This window comes from Mustela erminea, chromosome 15, assembly GCF_009829155.1.
Source record: "Mustela erminea isolate mMusErm1 chromosome 15, mMusErm1.Pri, whole genome shotgun sequence".
NCBI lineage: Eukaryota > Metazoa > Chordata > Mammalia > Carnivora > Mustelidae > Mustela > Mustela erminea.
The window spans coordinates 15,081,785-15,105,325 of NC_045628.1; the positions used below are offsets into that span (position 1 = coordinate 15,081,785).

Sequence of the window (23,541 nt, forward strand, 5' to 3'; positions counted from 1 at the left end):
CTCTGTCCTGGGGTGCCTGCATATAGCTGGGTCCCTCAGCTTTGGTGGGGAATGTGTTCCACTTTCCTGCTACCCTGTGACCTTGTAGTTCTTGAGAGCAGAAATCTGAATGACTTGGCAGCTACTCAGTGGCTTGGCCACCCTGGTCTCCTTTGGTCTGTTAGTTGTGGCCAGGCCTGTGGTGGGCTCCTGAGGGGATAGCACAGGTCTCCCGAGCCTGTCTGATCAAGATAGAGAAGGTCAAGTGAGTAGCACATGCTTGGGAGCTACATTTGTCAGCAAGAGTCTCATGGAGGAGAAAGGGCTGAGAAATCTGGGTGGATGGGCCTGGATGGTGGGCCTTCTTGGCAAGCGAATGGGAGAGCGAGAAGGCCCTCATGAGAACAAACATGGAGCCGGGAGTGATGGATGGTTCAGGTAGGGATCTCTTTTCTGTCCCTTCTCGTCGCTGTTCCGATGGGTTGGATTTGACAGATAACGAATCAAGGATGTCCATGAAACTATTGTAAGTGACCAGTGAAGTCCTGCTAGTAATTTATGTGAGGTGAAGATCAGTCAGAATGACTTACAGGTTTCCATGCTGGGTGTTGGGGCAAAGGTCTAAGGCATAGTTGGAAATGTTGGACGTGGGCATTTGTGGGCCAACCTCGAAGGCTTCTGTTCAGTTTAGATGTGTCGAGTCTCAGGTATTTTATACGATTAGCCATGTACGTGCCCAAGGAAGCCCTAGGAGATCAGGAATGGACATAAGATTTGGTGTGTATAAACGCACAGGAAGTCTCAGGAAGGACAGTGAGCAGAGTTTACGAAGAGAGCCAGAAAAACTGAAAAATGGCTGATGGTTCTAGCCTGAGAAAAAAAGTAGACTTTCTCATGTCTCCTTTTTCTGATGTGTGGAAATGCCAGGATGGCTTGGCCGTAACACCTGCCTCTTAGGAAATATTACTGCATTACCCTGAGCAAAGCTGACCGTGGGTCCTCCTCTCTAGCAGCAGGAGCTTGATCTAAAGGGATTTGAACATTTCTGTTAGCTTCAGAACCCTCTCTTCAAAGGCCACCGCTGTCTGAATGTCCAGAGGAACATGAGGGAGCCTGTTCTGGGAGAGCGCTGAAGGAGGGAACTGGCAGCTCAGGCGAGAAGGGTGGGGTGACCTTTGATGGTGAGAGAAGATACTTCTACTTCCTCGTCAAGGCACCTCTGCAGAATCACAGACTCTTGACAAGGTTTGGAAAGGACTAGCCCTCATGACCTGGCATGGTCCTTTAAAGCTCTACCATCCCTGATGAGAATGCAGACAACAACCCCCACGAGTGTGCCATCTCACAGCTTAGAGGGTGCCGTCCTAAGCACTGTCTCTTTTAACCTCACGATCTTTGATCCTGTGACGTAGGAGAAGCAAATAAGATTGTCTCCTCTTTACAGACAAGAGATTGTGTCTAAGTGGGCCTCAAATGAGTTACCCACAGACCAGTTGCTACTGAGTGTCAGAGGAAGACAAGAACCTTGCTGGTTTCCCACTGATGGTTTCCTAATTCCTGCTGCTCTATTTCATGCCATTATTTGAGCAGCTACCATGTTGACGACCTGTTCTGATGGTGAAGGTGATGGACACGGGGAACTCCCAAGCTTGCATAGCTCCTGTCCTTACTCTGAACTGGTTTGTGTAGAATGACGCAGAAACTCCATGCTCATCCTCTCTCTCTCATGCCTACATTGTGATTTTTCAGCCTGGTGACCATCTCTGGCACCCACTGAACATCTTTTCCTTTCAGTCAGATTTTCCCCATCATGTTGCATTGTCCCTGTAAGGTACAGGTCCGTCCTCTCTGCCCTTTTGGAGAGACTGTCTCCTCTACTGCTTGGATTGAGATCCTACTTATCACTAGGACAGTGATTCTTTCGCTTGTCCTTCCTTCCACACTCCACCACCCTCACAACCTGGCCCAGACTCAGCATTCCTGGCTTCTGACTCTGCAGGGCCATCAAACCAGTGGCACATTCATAGCAAAAGAATTAGGTTCTAGAACGTTCCATGAGGCTAAAAATGAGCATGTAAAAAAAAGTTCCTAGTATCCAAGAGTTGATGAAACACATCTACTTTCACCCTTCCAGTCAGGTGTGTTGTGGCCTGATAGGGCTGATGGGGCTGCTGTTGAAGACCACTTCTGTGCTAAAGAATGGCACTCGGAAGGAGGGAATTACTGATACACTGTTGCATAGATGGACCTCGGAAATGCTGGACTAAATGAAAGAATTAAGACATGAGAGACCACATACCATTTGATTCTTTTTTAATGAAATCTCCCCCAAAGAGCAAAGAAAGTAGATTAGTGGTTGCCTGAGGCTAACTAAGAGTGGGAACAGGAAGTCACTGTAAACGACATGAGGCATCTTACTGGGGGAACAAAAATGTCCTAACACTGATTTTTGGTGATGGTTATCCCACTTGAAATGGGATGAATATTACAAGATACAAAGTATATGCCTCAATAAAAATATACTTCAATATTTGATGGTATGTAAACCTACCTCCTTTTTTGTTTAAAAAAGAAAAAGCATAGGGTCTATACTAGACATGGGAGCTTCCAAGTTTCATGGTATAGTTTATTTTAAGGAAGTGGAGGAATCCTCCGGATGAGAGATTTGTCAGAATTCTACGGACAAGTGATTGACTCCAGCTCAGACTGTAGACCCTGTTCTTAAAGTAAGATCGCTTACAGATTTGTATTTTGACCAGAAGTTTGATGACCTCTTTCCTGGAACCCTGTCTTGTGGACAGAGCAGTTAGGAGACCCTGGTTGGTTCTCTGGTGGTGCGGACTCCACACGAGGTCTCTCTGTCTCTCTCTGTGCCTCCCCTTTGTTCCCAGCCTTCCTCCCTTCCCCACGTTTGTCTGTCTTTCCTTCTCTTTCTTTCTTTTCTCCTTCCTTCCTTCCTCCCTTTCTTTCTTTCTATCTCTTTCTTTCTTTTCTTAAGATTTTATTTATTTGAGAGAGCGTATGAGTGAGCACACAAGCAGGGGGTGGGCAGAGGGAGAGAATCCTCAAGCAGACCACCTGTGGAGCATGGAGCCAGACACGGGGCTCGATCCTAGGACCCTGAGATCATGATCTGAGCCAAAATTGGAGGCTTAACCAACTGAGCCATCCTAGTTGACCACCCTCCCCAGCTTTACTTTCTTACAAAAGTAATACATAGTCACTCTAGAAAAAAGCATTGATAAAAAACAATTAAAATTGCACACAATACATTATAGACTTTATTTCAGACTAAATGTTCGGTTCCCCCATCTCACTTGCCAGATAACCCACACTGAAGATCTTTGATGCATACATCCCTACAATTTCTGGGTTGTAAGGAACGCGTTCTTAAAGTTGTTTGTATACATCGCCGAGTTGTTCCCTGAAATCTACCCGTGCAGTGTGGGTTTTCATTCCGTGTGAGTCTAAAACGTGATCTGGCCACCGTAGCTGACTGTCGTGGTCGGTCTCATGATCGGTTATCTGTCCTGTGCAGGAGAGGGGTGATGGTGTTGCAACTCTACCCCGAGGTAATCAGACGAGGCGTGGGCTGTTGACTTGAATCCCAGACATAAGGCATTCACTGAGACCGGCCACCTGAGTCTGGACGGGAAGCAGTGGCCAAGATGGGACTCAGTATCTCAGGAGGGATAATTGAGGCACCAAAGGCTAACGGCATGTGAGCAGTCTGGGAAGGATGTGATTAACTTTCTTCAAGCATTTGATGGGCTGTCCTGTCAAGAGGAATTAGATTCACTCCGTGTGGTTATAAAAGCAGGATAAGCACAGGGTTGCCTGTTCGAGGCAGGCAAGATTCGGTTTAATGTCAGAAAGCCCTGCCTAACAGAATAGTCTGGAAATGGGTTGGGCTCCCCCTGTTCATGGTGAATCCCCCTTCCCTCTACGTCCCGGGGGTCGCTCCAGCAGGGCCAAATGCCGTTTGGATGAAGAGGCATGGCGTGTGTGTGATGGGAAATTGTCATGGATTTGATTTGAGGGCCTTTGAGAAAAGTTGATAACGAGGCCATGAACTTGAAATTCGTCCCATTGTTTCTTGGAGCGAGGAAGTAACTTATTGACTCTCCTAATGTCACATTGTCTATACTCTGCCTCTTGCTGAAGGAGCGTTTAGGTTTTTGACGGTCTTTGATGTCCAGCTCAGTTACTGTAGTGGCCGTGTGGGGAGATGGTTTTTCTCATTTTTTTGCGTGTTTTTGGGTTTTTTTTCTCTTTTTGTTTGTGTTTTGCTGTTTGCCAACCATGGGTCTCTCTGGATCTACATCTGGAGGAAGGTAAAAGGGGTGGTTATCATGTATCATTCATCTCTGTGTAGCCTTTTCACCTTTCAAAAAAGGTGGGGGGCGCCTGGGTGGCTCAGTTGGTTAGTTAAGCGACTGCCTTCAGCTCAGGTCATGATCCTGGAGTCCTGGGATCGAGCCCCACATCAGGCTCCCTGCTTGACAGGGAGTTTCCTTCTCCTGCTGACCTCTCTCCTCTCATGCTCTCTCTCTCAAATAATAAATAAAATCCTAAAAAAAACCCCCAAAACCCAAAACTTGAATATTGGTTTCTGTGTTATTTAAACTGAGCTATATTCTACAGTGCTCTGAATCCTATGTTGAAAAGTTGGGCTTTTTCATTGAAGAAATAATAAGTGTTTAAACTATGTCTTTTAACATCTTTTTAAAAAAATATTTATTTATTTATTCATGAGAGACAGAGAGGCAGAGGGAGAAGCAGTCTTCCCACAGAGCAGGGAGCCGGATGCGGTGCTCGATCCCTGGACTCTGGGATCATGACCTGAGCTGAAGGTAGTTAACTGACTCAGCCACCAGGCGACCCTCTTTTAACAGTTTTAAATGTATTTTTTCCCCATTTTGATATTGATACTTCGGGAAGGTCAAAAATAGCCAGGTAGTTCACAAAATCTGTTAAGAATATGTGGGAAGTTGCCCGACTGATTTTCATGTTTCTAAAGCACGACTGATGAAATGATCACCTAACCTCTGACCCCTCGAAGTGTGGTCGTCACTTGGCGTCCCAGGTGATGTCGCAGCAGCAGACATCACCTGGGAGCCTGGTAGAAATGCAGATCTCAAGCTCCAGCCGAAAGCTCTCGAATGTGCGTTTTCATGGGTTGACCTTCTGAGGGTGCTGGTAGCCGGGCTTTCCCGAGAGACCGGCTTCAGGTCCTGTGGGCCACAGTGGTTATCTCACCTTGCTGTTTTGTTTTACCGTGCCTGGCACTGTGACTAGGTTCTTTCTCATGCATGAGCCCAGGTAATCCTCAGAATCACCCTCTCAAGGAGGTATTGTTAGAGTCTCCGAGAAGCTGTCGCCCGGCCTGCCAAAAGTGTCACTGTACGAAGACCGGTTCTGGAGTCTGTATCTCCTGAACCTGAGTCAGAGACCTGGAGGCCCAGGTTGTCATGCTGTGGCCTGGCCAAGCACGGAAGCTTCCAGTCGCTCCAACTCTTCACCTCGGGTGACCCTGCGCATCTGGCAATAGCTCAGCTCCTTGCCGCTGGCCTTTCATGGGCCGGTCGTGGTCCAGTCATGACCCAGTCGTGGCTTGGTATGGAGGGCCCCAGGGGGAAGTCACTTCTGACAGACATTGGGAAGAGTGTGTAGAGGACCCACGTCTTACCTACAGTCTGGCTTCCAGAAGCTTCCATTACAGAAGAAGTTCAGGGGCCGAGACAAACATTTCTCCAGAGTTGTGTGTACCAAAATAAACTGTGTGTGTGTGTAACTTCAGTTTCTGTGAATTCTGTCTTTTAAAAGACTAGATATTTATTATAGATCTGTTCTCACTTTCCAGTCCTGAAGCCTTTAGGATATACTGTTCTCATGGATTCTGGGGAGGGAGATACAAGGAGTAATGAATGATCTTTCTTTTTAAAAATTAACATGTATTATTTGTTTTAGGGGTATAGGTCTGTGATTCATCAGTTTTTGTTTTTGTGTTTTTTTTTTTTTTTTAAGTTTTTTCTTTATTTATTTGAGAGAGAGAGTTATAAGCCGGGGAAGGGCAGAGGGAGCAGGGAAGCAGGCTCCCCTCTGAGCAGGGAGCCCCAAGGGGGCTCAATCTTAGACTCTGGGATCGTGACCTGAGCTGAAACCGACTGAGCCACCCAGGTGCCCCTGTGATTGATCAGTCTTACATAATAACCAGTGCTCATTACAACATGATTTTTTATAAAAGATTTTATTTATTTGAGAGTGATTGAGTGTGCAGCACATGCAGGAGCAACAGTGGGGGAGGGGCAGAGGGCGAGGGAGAAGCAGGCTCCCCGCTGAGCAGGGACTCCACATAGGTTTCGATCTCATGACCTGAGCCGAAGGTTGACACCTAACTGACGGAGCCACCCAGGCACCCCACAAAATGATCTTTCATCATTAAGTCATATTTCTGTTTTTCTGCCTGCATTCCTCTGGTCGTGTTGGATTTTTAAGAATGAGTCTGTTTGTCACACTCGCTTATACCTCAGAAGATAGCAACTTATCACCCCAGTTGTAAACTCTCAACTCGGGAATGGCAGGATTCCAAAATTTTTCAAAATGGGAGGTTCTGGGGTGCCTGGGTGGCTCAGTGGGTTAAAGCCTCTGCCCTCGGCTCAGGTCATGATCCCAGGGTCCTGGGATCAAGCCCCACATCAGGCGCTCTGCTCAGCAGGGAGCCTGCTTCCCCCTCTCTCTCTGCCTGCCTCTCTGCCTACTTGTGATTTCTGTCAAATATTAAATAAAATCTTAAAAAAAAAAAAAATGGGAGGTTCCCTGAACCATCCTGGGTTGGGGGAGGGAGGTAGAGAGGTTATAATTACATTTATTTAATAAGTACCACATAGTAAAATTCTGATAACCGAAGCAAAATTCGTATAGCAATTGTGATCAATTTATGGATTTTGTATTTGTTTGTTTACCAACTCAGCCTCTGGGCAGGTGGGCACCTGAGAAGGCACAGGAAAGGAGAGAACATTCTAAAATCCACCAGCCCTTCCTGATACTGCCAGAAGATGTCTTTCCCCCTTCTGTTTTATTAAAAATCAGGACCGAATTTGAACTCCCTGCCCACCACCCTCTGGTGGTATTTTTGTTTCTCTTTAGGTATCATCTCATTTTCTTTTTCTTTACCACTGACATGGGCTTATTTTGTATGAATGTGTAATAGATTAAATACATGTGCATTTAAAATATTGTTTTGATTTGTCCGTGAACTGTTTCTCTTAAAGGGCCTATCTGGGGAAATGAGTAATTTCTCATATCCTGTTCTTGCAGGAAGAATTTTAAATCGTTTCTCCAAAGACATTGGGCACATGGATGACTTGCTACCCCTGACGTTTCTAGATTTCTTCCAGGTAAGGTCACAGTGATGCCAAGTTCTCGAGTGGAAAACTGTAGTTCCTGTTCTTTCAAGTCCTTTCCATGGGGGCCGAGGGTGGGCCTCTCGGCCTGACGATGTCATGTTATCTTAGTAAAGGCCGTGTTTGTAAGAGAAAGGTGTGGTTCTGATTCGGAGACTAAGTTAACATGAGTAATACCTCATGTGTAGGAGTGGCTACACAGTCTTGTCAAGGTTGGTTCGAAGCAGCTACATGCTTGGTAAGTGCTTCTCTATCTGCCCGCCAGGTATCTGGCACAAACGTCCCTTTACCGTGAGCACATTTCATAATATAGAAACAATCACCTCTCACGGAAAGATAGCTCAGATTAACTAAATTATGCATTGTATTACCACAAAGGACAAATATTTACTGCACCATTTGGGGGGATAAAACCAGGCGGGGTTGCTAACAAAGAAAAGATTAGTAATAATAAGGTGAAAATAATACTTTGTTAGCAAGGACAATAGGGAGCGGTTACTGCAGATACAAAGCCTTTAGAGGCAAGTACATTTAAGCCAATAATTTGAGTACAGGATCAAAGTCATCTCTGAAAATGTCTTTTTTGTTTTTCTAGGCAGCTTTTCTTTCACACGTTGATGGCTCTAAGTCTTAAGGGGTGTGTGTGTGTGTGTGTGTGTGTGTGTGTGTGTGTGTGTGTGAAACCCAGCAATCTCAAAAGTACCTTCCATATAGCATTTGTTTTGTCTGTGAACTTGAAGTTCTGCGGAACGATATTGGGTCATCTCATGCCTCATCTGCTCACTCAGTATTGCTGCACACGTGGGATGATTTTCCTGCTGTTGAATTCTGTCTACTTTTCAGCGATTCAGGCTGGGGGCCTTTCTTCTTCATTTCCAAGTGGGCTTTTTTTTTTCTTTTTTAAATGACACGCATTCATCAACAGCTGCACGTATTCTAAGCTCACCGCTGCTGTTGCTAAGACTTCTTGAATTGTTGTTTCACTCCCCCTGAGTAATCACGAACACCTTGTAAGGCCAGGATGTCGAAATGCTGCCACTGGGGTCCGCAATCATGGCCTCATCCTGATGGTCGCTCCCCACCCTCCCCCACTTTTGTTCAATGCTCAGATGTAGTTCAAGTCAAAACTTAGGGACTTTTCTGGAGCCGTTATTATAAAAAGAGCCAGAATTACTTAATTTGGAAAATTAGCTATGTTATAAAAGTCACTAATAAGCCTGAAATGACCACAGGCATTTCTGTGAGTCACTCAGAAATGCAGCCACGAGTATGTGACAGCAGACAGTGTGGCCCCCGGGTGAAGGCGTGCATTGTTACCAACGTGAACCAAATGGAGACTCGGAGACAGTGCTTTTATTGCAAAGATCTTTGCTTTTCTGTCCCTCTTCTGCGAACTTAATTTTTAAACATGTCCTGCTGGGTTTTGCTATATAATTTGTCCGCAAGAAGGAATTCTTTGCTAAAACAGGATCACATTTTCCCGGTGATGGTTAATGACATTGAGAAGACTTGTGGGAAGGTTCTTTTTCTTGCCAAGTGCAAGTTAGGCAGAGGTTGAGTTTCCAAAGCTGGCTGGCCCACTGTGTGCTCGGCACATGGTCAGCCCTCCTAATCAGAATCTACCTACCTACTTTTGCATGATGGATGGAGACACAGAGATAGACACCGCCTGAATTCATTCTAAAACATTCTCAGCTGCCCGAGGAGAGAAAATTCTAGTCTCTCTGTACTTCTCTTTCACTGAGAGGCAAGGGCCTTTTTATTACCTGCTCACTTAATCTTGGTGAGACTTCCACCGGTAGTCCCAATTAGCTGATGTCTTGACTCTAATAGCCGAAGTAAATCTCGAAGTTATTGTCTCCAAGAAAGGAGTTTTGTCTCAAGGATAACTCAGTTATCAATTATGATAAAGATCTATTGTCACTTGTTTTGTTTGCAGGTGTCTTTAATAAGGCTTCTCATAATCCCTCCAGGAAGAAATATTTTCTCCTTTTAAAAATAGTATTAGCTACATAGAAAAGCTCTGATCCTTGCTATTGTTGTTGGTTCTTTGAGGGACACTTCCCAACAGTCGTTGTTTAAATGGTTGTCAGGAGGAATCAAGGGAAACTTCATAAACAATGCCGTCACTGGTTCATCTTACTTGGTGTGTAGAAGCCTTTCCCCGGAGGATTTGTGTGCAATGAGCAGGCATTTGACGGACGTATCACTGGGATCATTTTGAAGTGTTTGGTCCTCTTGGCTATATTAGAATGAAGATTTTTATTAAAGCCACAAAAATGAATTTTACCTGCCCTCAAATAAAGGACAACAAAAATCAAAATGTAAATTGATTTTTTTTTTTTTTTTTTTTTTAAGTTGGATAGGACGCTGTTAAGGCTAAAAACAACCCGGTGGTGTTCTGGGACTCTTAATGGAATCATGTAAACTTAAAATAAACACTATTATGGTAAGCACATAGAATGAAAACTAATTTTCCAAATCAAATACATTATATTCAATTCATTTTCCCCAATCAACCAAATGTTTAAAACCTGTTAGTTATAACAGCAATCTTCTGGAAATTAATTAGAAGCCTATTAGCTCTGCTAGCTGAGCCGAATGAAGAGGGTTGCTTGTTACATTTCTAAATAGGCTCCTGAATTAAAGCAAAGCAAGGTCAAAATGACAATCAGCTTGACTCACCTCATGGCTTTGCTTAAGCAGATCTGGGTTTTCTTTGCCTTTTTATTGGGAGGGGGGTGTTAGTTTTTTATAAGAAATTTTACCCACTTGGATTCAGTCCTCTAATACATTTTAGAGTTTTAACGAGTCCGGGAAAACACACGGGTATCATGAATGTTCGTGTGTGAACAGGAGCACCTTCCCCAATACACGGGGATCCGAGATGGGAATGGTTTTCAGACCTTGCGTCCAGCTCCTGAGCCCCCCTCAAGGGTTGTGTCGGCCCCATTCTGTATCGAGCTAGTAGAACCGTTCCTTGTTGCCTCGGTTTCTGATGTCAACAGCGAAACCTGCTGCTGACTTGGCGGGGGGCCCCAAACATACTGTCTCACGTCAGAGTCTTTGGGTAAGAGCACTCTGACTCCAGCAGCAACTCCTGTGCTCAGAGAAGCTCCCAGAACTTGAGTCTTTCAAATGGAACAGGTGAGTTTAATTGAAACAGTTGGGTTTTAAAAAGGACCGGGGATTCCCTTGTCATGAAGTTACCTTTGGCGTGACCATGAGCAGATGTGGTCCTTCCCAATCTACACATCCTTTACGTTTAGCGCTCTTGAGCCAGAAAGAACTTGGCAGGATTCCTATAGAAACAAATGGAATGCAACCTGAAATCCAAAGCTTAGAGACCTTCATGAAGGGGGGGTGGTTTACATTTTCCACTTATCAGAATATTCAAATTAAGGCTGACATGTGTGATTTGTTTGTTTGTTTTGTTTTTCCTTACTAAAGAGATGCCTGTGGTCATGCGTTTTGGGGACAGTGAAAATCAAATAGATATAGAAATAATGTGATTACATTTATCCATGTGAACTTTTTAATCCAGATTATGCACGTTTGATTGCTTTTTCTGTAAGACGGTGATGGTTTTGTAAGTAAGATTCAGAAACGTGAACCATTGGGTTAGAACTTAATTGTTTTTCCGATTGAGTCTGATGCTGAGAAATTTGAGGAGAGACCTGAGATCAGAAACTTCCATCGGAGCCATGATTCCTGGAGGTGGTAATACCCTGTAGAAACGAGTCAGAAATCAGGGAAAGATTTGATTATTTGTCGACTAAATGATTGGGATGAGAACATTCCGGCCAGGTATGCTGGCCGGGTAGAGGGTGTTTACCTAACTCTGTCCCTTGAACTTCAACAAGAGATTTGTATGTGCCTAAATATTTATGGCTTTTTTGGTTGTTGTTTTGTGTTGTTTTTGGATCACTAGCTATTCCTAATCCTGCTCATGGGAGACTATGACACGGCAGATTTTGAAAATGTGTCTCGTATTTTCTATTGTCCTGAGTGAGAGTGAGAAATCCCACAGAGCAGTGGAGCTCACATGTGGGTTTTGGGAACCGGGGCTCACCCAGGTGCGGAGCAAGTAGTGAATGAAGAGAGATCGATTTTTGACCAGCGAGGCGTTTTTGGAAGGCTGCGCCAGAAGGGAGGGAAATTTCTGAATATACCCTCGGAAATAAATAATTTATACAGTACAGAATAACAACAGTCTGCAGGTTACCTTAGGGTTGCCCTGGGCTTATCAGATAAGTAGCCAGTGGCTGGCGGTACACCTTTGTCTTATCAGTGATGTTCAGACACGTTTTGTTTATTTGCTTTCACAAAAATCGGAACAGCATCGGGTGTTAACGATAGTTTTAAAACCGAGTCATCTATCAAGCTGGGATCTCATTCTTCACGTGTTAGAACTAAATTTCTCTATGAAAATAGGGATGGGAAGACAAATAGTATCATGCTTTTCCTCTGGGCCTCAGACATGAGAAACCATCTTCCCATCATTGAATAAGACTTTGGCCCTCCAAAACATGATGTATTTGGGCAAACAAAGAAACAAACAAAAACGTAGACACAGTAATTAAAATTCACATTTTTAAGTGTGTGGCTGACTTCCTACTACTGTAGCCCAAATCCCAGCAGCCTAAATCTCATCTTTTAATTTTCTCGAAGCAACGATTGGTGTAATTAATAAAGGTACCACGCAGATGTAATATTTGTAATGTTTTAATAACATTTAAGTTTTGAGGGATGGTTAAAATGAATTTTAATGATTAATTTTAATTACGCTGGTCTCTTTCTCCTATCTGTGCCGATCTGTTGTTTTGTGAATACATTTGCAACTAGAACTATCATGGAAAATCCTGAAATTTCTCCCAAAAGGGAGACATTGTTTTTATAAAGTACCTACAGTGTGCAGACTTGTAGTTTTACCAGCATTTCTCATTCCGATAACACGTCTCTGTGTTGCCTTTCCCACCCCATCTTTTCTTAAACTCCCACCGTGTGCTGGGATGAGGGATGGGAGATGGAGACTTTGTTTTCTTTTGTTTGACCAAATGCTGTATCTTTTAGGCACCCTGCTGGACTTGGTTGTGGAGTCAAATGACATTTAATTCCCAATCTTCCTTGAGGCCCACTCTCTTGGGAGAGACAGAAGGTCAGCCGTGATCATACCGTGTGACATTATAAAAGGGGGGAGCCTGTATGGGAGAACGGCTGAGGCTCTAGTGGGAGAGAAGTCTGCTTTTTTGTCCCCGTCTGCCATTTTTAGTTCCCTTAGCTTGAGGACGTTCTGGGACTTCCCAGTGGAGGCATCCTACGGGCGGTTGGGAGTGTGAGCCCTGGTGTTCGAGAGACCCGGCCTGAGCGTAGAGCCTGCATCTTCTTCCTGGAACAGGTTGGTCATTGATGGTGGGAAGATGGATAAAGATTGCCCAGAGAGAGCGAAGCATTTTTAGGGGCCAAGATCCAGAACTTGAAAGAAGTCTTGACACTGAAAGAGAAAGCAGAGGGAAAAGAAGGCTAGCAGAGGAGACCTGGAAAGAACAGCAAGGAAGACAGGAGGGGAGTCGGGGCTGCAAAAGCGAAGGAGGACCGGTGTGTGAAAGGCGGAGCGGAGGTGAGGACGCAGACAGCTGTCGGCTGGGTTTGACGATGAGGGTCCGGTGAGCAGCCGGCGCAGGTTTCGGGTAGGAGGAGTCCAGGCTGCAGAGGCCGAGAGTCAGAGTGGAGGCAGTTGGGTTGAGAGCAAGCAGTTGGGATAAGAGCAACTTGTTCTTTGGAGGAGTTTGCTCAGTGTATCCCTGGGTGGTTTGGGTTTTAGAGCTTGTGTTTCGGGGGCATTGTGGGGGGTGGTATATCTCCCCCCGAAATCCCGCTGATAGCCAGGGGTTAGAGCCGAGGTTCTGAGAGACGGTGGTGAGTTGGACGCCCTCATGGCTCTCCTCTAGCCCCCGCCCGTTTCCGGGAGAGGGAGTCTTCCAGAAATTCATCACTTGCCAAGTATGGGACACTAATTTTGCAGAGTGCCCCAGAGGAAGTCCCGGGAGGCAAGGGGCTTAGCTTTGTTTTCAAGAATAAAGTCGGTGCCAAGTGAATTCAGCTTCTAACGATTCTGTTCATCCTTGGTGTATCTGGCAAGCCTTGAAGGATACTTGGTCATTTTAATAATTTTTATTACTTTAAAGCGTTCATTCCATACTCTTTTCTGCAGTGGACTCCTTCTCATTCCTCTCAGTGAGAACTTAGATCGTTTATTTAACATTTCGTAATTATAAAAGAGACCCACCTTTTATTATTTCTTTGTTTCTTCCGTCTTTGCCTCATGAATACGGCGGTGCATAGATTAACCTGCCCATGATCCTCTGAGATCAGCAGATACCTTTGTTCTTCGGGTTCAAGTGCCAGTCTCTTTGCTTATGCTCGTTCGAACTTAATTTGTTTTCTTCTCTGAACCAGAGACTCTAGTCTGTCCTAGAAGGCTGGGACCATTAAAGGGACAGGCAGATTCCATCTTCCTACCGGACCGGCTGTCCCCACCGCGGGAACCGGGACTCACACCCTTTCCTCACCACAGCAGCCCTATCCTAGCATAGATGTCTAAATGGTTTGTTGTGTTTTGTTTACCAGTGATATGTATTACAAAGGAGCTCAGGCCGAGAGAGTAAAATTCAGATTTCCCAGCCCATAAATTTAATCTATTTACAGCTCCTGGAAAGGAACTTGACGTGCCTGCTGGGCGGACCACTGAGGCTCTTCTGTGTGTTCCATACCCCTCTTTGGCCCAATCCCCAATGGACCCCCTCTTCCTTCTTCAAGGATCAGCAGAGGTCTCTCTTCCCGTTAGTGAAACTTTCCTTGGGCACGCTATTCTGCAATAAAACCATCCCTGTGTCCTATGCCAAGGCCATGTCAACCTCATTTCCACTCAGGCGATAACTTACTGAGCACTTCCTATGTGCCAGGTGCTTTTCCTAGGATTTGGGTATAGAACCAGGCATTGGCTTCCAGGAATTTATGTATTTTGTATTTTTTAAAGGTTTTATTCACTTATTTGTCAGAGAGAACAAGAGAGCGAGCACAAACAGGGAGAGCAGCAGGCAGAGGCAGAAGCAGGCTCCTTGCTGAACAGGAAGCCGGACATGGGACTTGATCCCAGGACCCTGGGATCATGACCTGAGCCAAACGTAGACGGTAAACCGACTGAGCCACCCAGGCGTCCCGGCTTTCAGCAATTTATATTCCAGGGCAGAAGACAGATGGGAAACGGGCACATTTATAAGGCAATCCCAGTGATTCCCTAATGCAGTAAGAAAAGGAAAGCGTTTGCCGGGGACTTGCAGGAGTGCTTGAATGAAACATGGTGATGATCAAGGACGCGGTGATGTCTGAGTTTAAAAAAATAAGGAAGGAAACAGCCATGCAGACAAGACCTGGACGCCGGCGGGTGGGGGAGCGTGCTCAGGGAAAGGAGCAGGTGCAGGTTCCCAGGGAGAGGGAGGAGCGGGAAGGCGGAGCGGAGCAGAGACACGGGAGGGAGGAGCTTGAGGCCTGGGCGGAGCCAGACTTGCAGAGGTTAAGGGCCTTAGCTTCTCTTCTGGACGCAGTGAGAAACCACTGGAATCTTTTATTTTTTTAAAAGCATTTGTTTTGGAATTTTCTCTACTTTTTTTTCCTCATTTTTTTTTTTTTAAGATTTTATTTATTTTTTTATTTGTCAGAGAGAGAGAGTGTGTGTGTGCATACAAGCAGGCAGAGCGGCAGTCAGAGGCAGAGGGAGAAGCAGGCTCCCCTCCAACAAGGAGTTCCACGCGGGACTCGATCCCAGGACCCTGGGATCATGACCTGAGCCGAAGGCAGTGGCTTAACCCCCTGAGCCACCCAGGCATCCCCAATGGAATCTTTTAAACAGAGGAGGGTCATGCTCACATTTCAGATGGCAAAAAATGTATATTTGACATGGATCGTAGGGCTGAAAGAATTTTAAAAGTTTTAAGTCCTCAGTATAAGCATAGTCCCTTCCTTCAAGGCTAGGCTCCGGGCTCTATGGCGGCATCCCGTCCCCCACAGCGCAGCTTGGGAAACCGAGCCCGATCTGTACGTGGTGTTTCAGTCCTTAAAGACCCTTAAAGACGAGAGCGCCGTGTCGCCCGTCCCGGGACAGGAAGGGTCTCTGCGGTCAGCGCAGACCTCTCGTGCTTCCAACAACCTAACCGTTTCCAGCAGTGGCTCTCACGCACCGGGTTGCCCCCAGCTGAGTTAACGTGAAAAAATAAGGATGATGTAGGATTTTTTTTTTGCAAAGCTGAATTTTCTCAGTTTTTCTCTTTTAGGATTTCTTGTTTTCTAAACACAGTGAGTGGCTCTCAGCCAGGAGGTCTGAAGTCACACGGAAGGTGACATGATAGTCCGCATTAGCGGGCGGTGACCGTCATCCTAGCTGACACTGAGTGACTTCCGCGTGGGTGCCAAGCCTCGTTTCAAATCTTTTCTTTGTAGAATCTCCTTCTGGCAACTCGGGAGGTACCTGCAGTTACTGTGCTCGTCTCACAGATGAGGGAAAGGAGACTTGTAATACATAAGGACATAATTTGTCCAGGGTCACACAGCTAGGAAGTGATCAGTTTGAAGCTTTTATTTGTATATATATATATATTTTTAAAAGATTTTATTTATTTGACAGACGGAGATCACAAGTAGGCAGAGAGGCAGGCAGAGAGAGGAGGAAGCAGGCTCCCCACTGAGCAGAGAGCCCGATGCGGGGCTCGATCCCAGGACCCTGAGATCATGACCTGAGTCAAAGGCAGAGGCTTAACCCACTAAGCCACCCAGGTGCCCCTGTATATTTTTGAGTTACACTCATTTCTGCTTTTGAGGGAGAAACAGGGTGCCCCTTTCTGTGTTTCCATCTCAACAGAGTATTCTCACTGAGGGAAATTCCAGGTAGAATCTCTAATGATAATTAAATTATTTGTCATCTCATGCCTCTGTCTCCTCCCCAGCAGGTCGGAGAAGTGCTCGTATAACACAGCCCCATGGTATCTGAGATTGAAACCTTTTGCAATTGTGGTACTAGCCTTTTTTTCCTCCCCTTTGGAATTAAAGGTGGACAAATCGGTTTTCTTCTCCATAAATGCCTTTTGAAATGTGTGCTGGTTGTAAAGTTGAGACCAAGAACTTTAGAACTTTATTCCTTATCTTACCATAAGCCTGATGTCAGGAGAAGTACAGGAGAAATTGTGACTTTTTTAGGCATGCACACTAGGAGGTGGAAGGTACCACTTTTACGCATATTTTGACACATGTTTGGGGTGTGATATGTACAGCTCTGTAGTACTGTCATGTAAACAAGGGCAAATAATTGGGATACGAACAAATGAACGTTTCTTGAAGTTTTGTTGAAAAGTAGAAACTTGGCTTTAAACCCATGAACAACAGCCAATTCTATACTGCACTGGTGATTAGAAATGCAAGACAGGGACACCAATATAGTAAAGTTAAAAGTTAGATTGTTAAACTTAAGCACTGGAAATAATATATGAACTGCATAAAATAGCTCTATCATTCGTATAACAAAAATAAACACTTCATGGTTTAATTAAAACAACTGTCCAAGTAGCAGTTTAAATTTTGAGTACTAGGAAAAAGTATCAATAAAATAAATTTTAAGGGCACCTGGGTGGCTCAGTTAGCTAAGCGTCTGCCTTCGGCTCAGGTCATGAGCCCACGGTCCTGGGATGGAGCCCCACACTGGGGTCCCTGCTCAGCAAGGGAGCCTGCTTCTCCCCCTCCAACTCCCCCTGCTCGTGTGCTCTCTCTCTCTCGCTCACTCTCTCAAATAAATAAAATCTTTAAAAAAAAATGTTAAGATTTTATAATGGAGGCATTAACATTCTTTTCTGTGAAGATAGGAGTCTGATGTGCTTGAGTTCAGACAACAGAGCCTGTGAGTGTTTTTATATACGTGTGTGTGTGTGTGTGTGTCTGTGTCTGTGTCTGTGTACACGTATAGAGGCATAAACACAAATGCCCCGTGAAGGAGCCATTACATCATTGATACGTAACCCTTTCAAACCAAGTAGCTTGCTGCACATCGTAAACTGAGTAAGGCAGGGAAAATAATGTGTGTGGCCGGAACAGAGGGTTTTATGTAGGGTTCTATGTGAAGCATGGTTTGCATTTGAAGATAATCTCGAAAACTTGTCTGAGGAGTTTAGATTTGAACCTATGAACTGTCGGCCCCAGCCAAGGTCTTTGAGGAGGTTGAGTGGCTGCTCACCGCATCATTTTAAGGGAAACAAGAATGTGTGGTGCCTCTTTCTTCTTGGAAAACGTTATTCCCATTTGGTGGATTTTACTGAAAATCAAGATGAGTAGTGTGGTTTGTGCTGCCCAGCACGGTGGCTGCCCCGTGCATTGAGACCTTGGCCGCTTCTATAAAGGATCTCAATGCTTCAGACTTCTCTCTCTTCTTGCGGCCACTGTGTTTCATGATCTGACGCAGTCTGTGAGGCCATCTGTCGCCTTCAGGAGAATTAAGGGTGAAGTCAGTGAAATACGCACCGAGTGTCGCCGGAAGTTAAGATATTGACTCTCAACCTGCCCTTGACCCTCCCGAGGTAAATATTAGCCTTCCCTTGTTTTTTCATTCCTTCACTCACAAGTGCTCTAGATCGGGTGGCAGAGTCAGCACCCGTTCTTGGTGTTGAAGCTGTTCCTGCATTTTCTCCTACGCCTGCACTTTGTCGGGCTCACCATCCCTGCTGTAAACGATTTAGTGGCTGGTGGGCTCTGGGGTGCGCGTGCTCTCTGCTGCCTTCTTTGGCCTTACTGTCTTTCCCCCGGAGTCTGCCCTGATTCTTCCTACACGTGTTCCTGCTCCTTGCCCTTGTTGCTGTTTTATTATGACAGTAGGTGCTGTGTGAACTCATAAAGCAGGTGTGGTGAATGGAGTGCTTTGGAAAGACTTAGTAAAGGCTTCACTAAAAAAAAAAATTTTTTTTTTCTAAGTATGGATAAGACAGCCCATCAGTGGGGCAGAGGGGTGTGGGGCGGGGGGCTTGGAGAAATACAGGAGGATTCTGTGTTAAGAACATCCCAGGTGTCTCGGGAGTCCTGGGTGCTGCATTCTGGGGTGATCGATGTAAGAAGTACTGCGAGACACTCCCATACCAGATCTGTACATGTTTTTAAATTAAACCAAAACTTTAAGATTTTGTATTATTTATTTCCGAGTTGGCCGACTCTTAGTTCAAAGTGTATCCCTTAAGGCATCTCTGTAACCCTCCCTGGGAAAGTGGACGGTGACATCCTGGTGATCCCTGAGCCTCGTGTGGGGAGAGGCAGACACCAAGGACAGGAAGCCAAGGAGAACTCGGGAAGTTCGCAGGGTTGCCAGAATGTGAAGTTTGAGATCTGCATCAGAGGAGATGAAGATGGACAGGTACAGAGGAGGCAGATGACTGGGGGACCCGCGTGTCCGGCTCAGGGATTTGGATTTGAGTATCGGTGGAAAGTCAGAGAGACGGAGAAGACACCACGATGCTGGGGAGTTTTGCCAACATAGGGGACAGGAAGAGGCGCTGGTTTGGCCAACTCTCTGTTTGGGACGTGTAGGTAGTGATGCTAAGCGTGGCTGGTGAAAACGCTTGTTTCTGATTAGTGTGTCCACACTGCCGGAAGAGTTGTCCCTGCCCCAAGTGATGTCCTTCCAAGGCCATATCCCAGTAGGGGGCGGTCATGAGTCTGTATGCCATTTTGTCCCCCAGCTCCTGTAGCTACTGCGGATGTTGCCCCCTTGCCCAGCCAAATTCTAGTTGATGGCCAATCGGGACCACTCACGATTCCAGAAGAAGAAGGAAGGCAGCCTAAAAAAAACAAATTTATGTATCTGTGTCATGTGATTTGTACTTGAGGGTGGAGAAACCCTGCAGATGTTTTTTGTCATTGCTCTTGGCTCTCTAGGAAAAGCTTCTTTTCTAGTGGTGTGAGGGTTGAATGTGCTGCCATAAACACGATTATATGTTAATGGGTATCATTTATAATGTAAATAGCTTTAAAATGTGGAGTGGGTACAGTGGGTACCCCCCACCCCAGCCTGCCTTTCCACGTTTGACCCTAGCTCTGCCTCTTCCTGTCCCTGCCCTCAGACACCCACACATTTCTGATCTGTAAGATAGAGCCAGTGGTATTAGTTCACAAGGGTTGTTGTGAAGACAGAATGAAATGGTTTTAATAAACGTCCGAGCATAACATCTAAGTACACTTAAGCACTAAATAATGGGTAGTTCTTTTTAAAGCGCTGCCTATCTTTTTAAATAGGAGAAGGAGTTCGGTAATGGCGTTCTGCGGCGTCAGAGGAATTGTCACAGGGTTGTGGGGTCCGTGAATGTCACCACACGGGCCTGGATCACAGAGATTCCAAGTTCGAGCTCCCTAAAGATTTTAGTGGCTATTTTTACACGTAGACTCACGTGTTAATCCAAAAGGGACTATGGGACCCTACCTATTTCATATTAGCAAACTTAAGGCAGTTTCTGGAAGGCCTCCCCGCCCCAACCCTCCCCGCGCCCTGATAATATCTGAGTAAGGACACTCGGTTATTTAGAATTCATGACCTGAAGCAGCGATAACCTCCAAGAAGTCTCTCTACCAGCAAAACAATTCAAAAGGAAGGTAAGAAGCCGGAAGTTTGACTTAAGCATTTTAACTTAAAAAAAAAAAAAAAAAAGTGGGGCTTCTTGAGCATGTGAACTTGCACACAGCTGCCCTCAGCAAAATGCTGTGATTTATTGAGGAAAACTGAATTGCAAAACCTTTCTTCCCCACACACCCCTCATCCAAGAAAAGAAAAAAAAAATCAACAGCTTGACTGAGCTTAAATAACTGACTTTTCATATCCTTTCATGGAGCACAAAGGGCTAATCCCGAGGCCACTTGAGCCACCAATGCAGGCAGTGGTGGGGACCACCACGGAACGTGTCATTCCCTCCTCACCACACACAAAACACATTGACTGCAGCTTCATGAAGTGAAAATGCCCCAGAAAAAAAGAAAATGTGAAGGAGGTGTCGGCAGTCATTTCTTTCCAGAGGGGGAGCGCGGAAGAAAAAGCTGCCGCATCTGGATATTGAGAACAAAGCCAGCCTAAGACTTGGGCACAATAGGTTGGGTCACTTGCTTTTATAGACGCAAAAGAGTGGAACTGCCTTTCCTTGTCTCAGTACCGCTGACCCTTGCATGGCTTTGTGTAGAGATGTCAGGGAAAGTGTGTAGAAAGCATTCCAGCCTCTTTCACCGAACAATGACGTCGTCGTTTTGCGATTTCTATGGGGTGTTGACCCCATTCCCCGCTCCCGCCCTGAAATCCCCACTGGACAAAGGAGATGGTTCGTTAGGCTGCCTTGCCCTCATTTGGAAGATCTCTGTTTTACCGACTCTTTAAAAGTAAACCCCTCCATTTGCACGGAACCCACAGTGCCTTCATGCTTTTAAAAAAATCAACAAAAAGCCCTTTAGCCGGAGCCATGGCAAGGATGGAAAATTCCAGGGCACGGCCAGTCCCGGCGATCAGGAAGGATTCATGCAAACTGCCAGGCTGAAGTGGGTTTCCTTGCTAAGAGAAGGTGATCTGGTGATCTGGGTTACTGGAAATATCTGCAAGCATTTGACCTTTAGATTTCTGAGATCGAGGTGATAGGATTCACACAAGCCCACTCATGTGATTCCTTCACCTGTCTTGTTTTTTAAAGGAAGATGAGCCGGTCGGTATTTCCCCAGCCTGATGCTTAGTGAGCCCAATTAGAGAAGCATCAACATCAGCATCAGCATCCTGGCTGTTAATCCCCAGGGACCCTCCCAGGCTGGCAATAAGCATCCAATTTGTCTGTCCCAGCATGTGTGCGCCAATGATAATGTTTGTAGTTTACGAAAAAGCTAATTAAGACCTAAAGAAAAAAAAAAAAGGATCTAATTTTCATCCCGCATGGTGGTATTGCGCAGAGCGTAGAACTTGGCGGCATTGTTGGGTGATGTCCGTAGCAGAAGGGTGGGCACTCACTCCCGGGGCTCTCGCCGGGCCATCTTGCATCCCTTAGGAATGGCTAAATGGGCAGTTGTTGCTCAGGGGAGGCAAGTGGCGAAATATTTGCTGAGTTTGACAACCTCGAGAGTCTCCATATGCTGTTCTTGATCACGTTCCTTCAGTTCTAGCTACTTTGTCGGTTTTCAGGATGAGAGGAAGAGGAAAGGGGTGGGCTGGAGAACTGGCCTCAGCTGTAGTAAAAGTCTTGCCCTCGCTGTTTTCTGTGTGGGTCTCTCTCTCCAGTCTGCTGTGGAACATGATTCATGGTCGTCTGTATTGTCTTTGCTGGCAAGTTTCATGACTCACTTGTTTCTTGGAGCCCTTTCTGTGGGTTCATTGATTTGGTGTTCTCTGATTGGCATTTGCATGGAGTCACGAAGGAGATAAGAACATCTCTGGCCTTGAAGCTGAGGGCCAGGGCTCCACGGCAGATACGCCGGACGCGGCACAGCGGCCATTTTTTGTCTGAGGCGCGCAGGCTGCTTACCAGTAGCCCTTGCCTGTGCCTTCCCCTTCCCTCCCCACAGGGCTCCCCAGGAAATCACCATGTGACATTATGGCTGTGTATTCACATGCTGCCAAAGCCTGCCTGAGCATGACAAAGGAATGGGAAAGGAATTCCTTGTCATAATCTCTCTCTTTTTTTAGTCTGTTGATATTTTTACTGAGGTATTGCTTATACACAATAGAATATTTTTTAATAGTTCAAGGAGTTTTTTTTTTTTAAGATTTTATTTATTGGAGAGAGAGAGCATGAAAGGGGGGAGAGTCAGAGGGAGAAGCAGACTCCCCGCTGAGTAGGCACCCCCCCCACCCCCACGCCACCGCCATGTGGGACTTGATCCTGGGACTCCAGGATCATGACCCAAGCCCAAGGCAGTTGTTCAACCAACTGAACCACCCAGGCGCCCCTGTTTGAGGAGTTTTGATGATTGTGTGACTCCCTGTGACAGACTATCTGAAATGAGACCTGGAACCTTCCCATCACTTCAGAATGTCTCTCTCACCCCTTGTAGTTAATTCCCAGACTTCGCCACTCCCAGCTCTCCCGGATTTCCCCTGACAGGGAATCAGTATTCTTATTTTCAGGCTACGTACATATAAATGGAATCAGTATAGTACGTGTTTTTCTGTGGCTGCCACCTTTTTTTCAGCATCTTTTTGCAACCCATCCCTGTTGCATGTCGCATGATTCATTTTTCTTTTCCTTGAATGAAGCTCTCACAATCTGTTTATTCCCTAGTTGACGAACATTTGGGTTGTTGACAGTTTTTAAACAATGAATCTTCCAACACAAGTGTTGACGTGGACATGTGTTTTCGTTTATTTTAGGTCGAACACCTAGGAAGGCTAGGTCATAAGGTCAGTGTGTACTAACATTAAAAAAAATTACCATGAAGGTTTTTGAAAATAGTTGCAACATTTTATAGACTCGCCAGCTATATGGGACGGTTCAGGCTGTTCTACACCTTCGCAATAGTATTATCAGCCTTTTTGGTTTTGGCCTTTCTACTGGAGATTAGTCTCTTTGTGGTTTTAATTTGTACTTCCCTGATGATTAATGAGTGACGCAGAGCTCTTTTTCCTGCATGCTTGTTGGCCACTCAGATATCTTCTTTTGTGATATATTGGTTCAGATCTCTTGCTGATTTTTTAAACTTTAAGAAATTCTTTTTCTCGTTGATTTATAGAAATTTATTTATTTATTTATTGAGAGAGAGCACTCATGAGATTCCCGGGGTGGTGGGGAGGGGCAGAGGAAGAGGGAGAGAAAGAAAATCTTAAGCACGGTCCACACCCAGAGTGCAGCCCTTCACGCAACTCCCTCCCTCAACCTTGAGATGGTGACCTGAGCTGAAGTCAAGAGTTGGACCCTTAACCCACTAAGTCACCCAGGTGCCCTTATGTACATTTCTTAACATTAGTTTTTAAAAAATACTCTGATCTAGACCTTTTTTGGACTACTTTTCGTACAGTCTATGGTTTGCCTCTTTATATTGTTAATGAAGAACAGTTCTAATTTTGTTGAGGTCACATGTTTGCATTTTCCTTTCCCCTTGGTTGTAGTCCGTG

At 45.4% G+C, this 23,541-nt stretch overlaps 1 protein-coding gene across 1 annotated transcript in view; it reads left to right on the forward strand.

Moving 5' to 3' along the window:
- The window catches only part of ABCC4 (ATP binding cassette subfamily C member 4), a 248,451-nt gene that overhangs the window by 152,294 nt on the left and 72,616 nt on the right, over positions 1–23,541 (forward strand). The window contains exon 20 of the mRNA XM_032314331.1: positions 7,300–7,379. Within this exon, the coding sequence (XP_032170222.1) occupies positions 7,300–7,379 (80 nt within the window). The remainder of the gene's footprint in view (positions 1–7,299; positions 7,380–23,541) is intronic.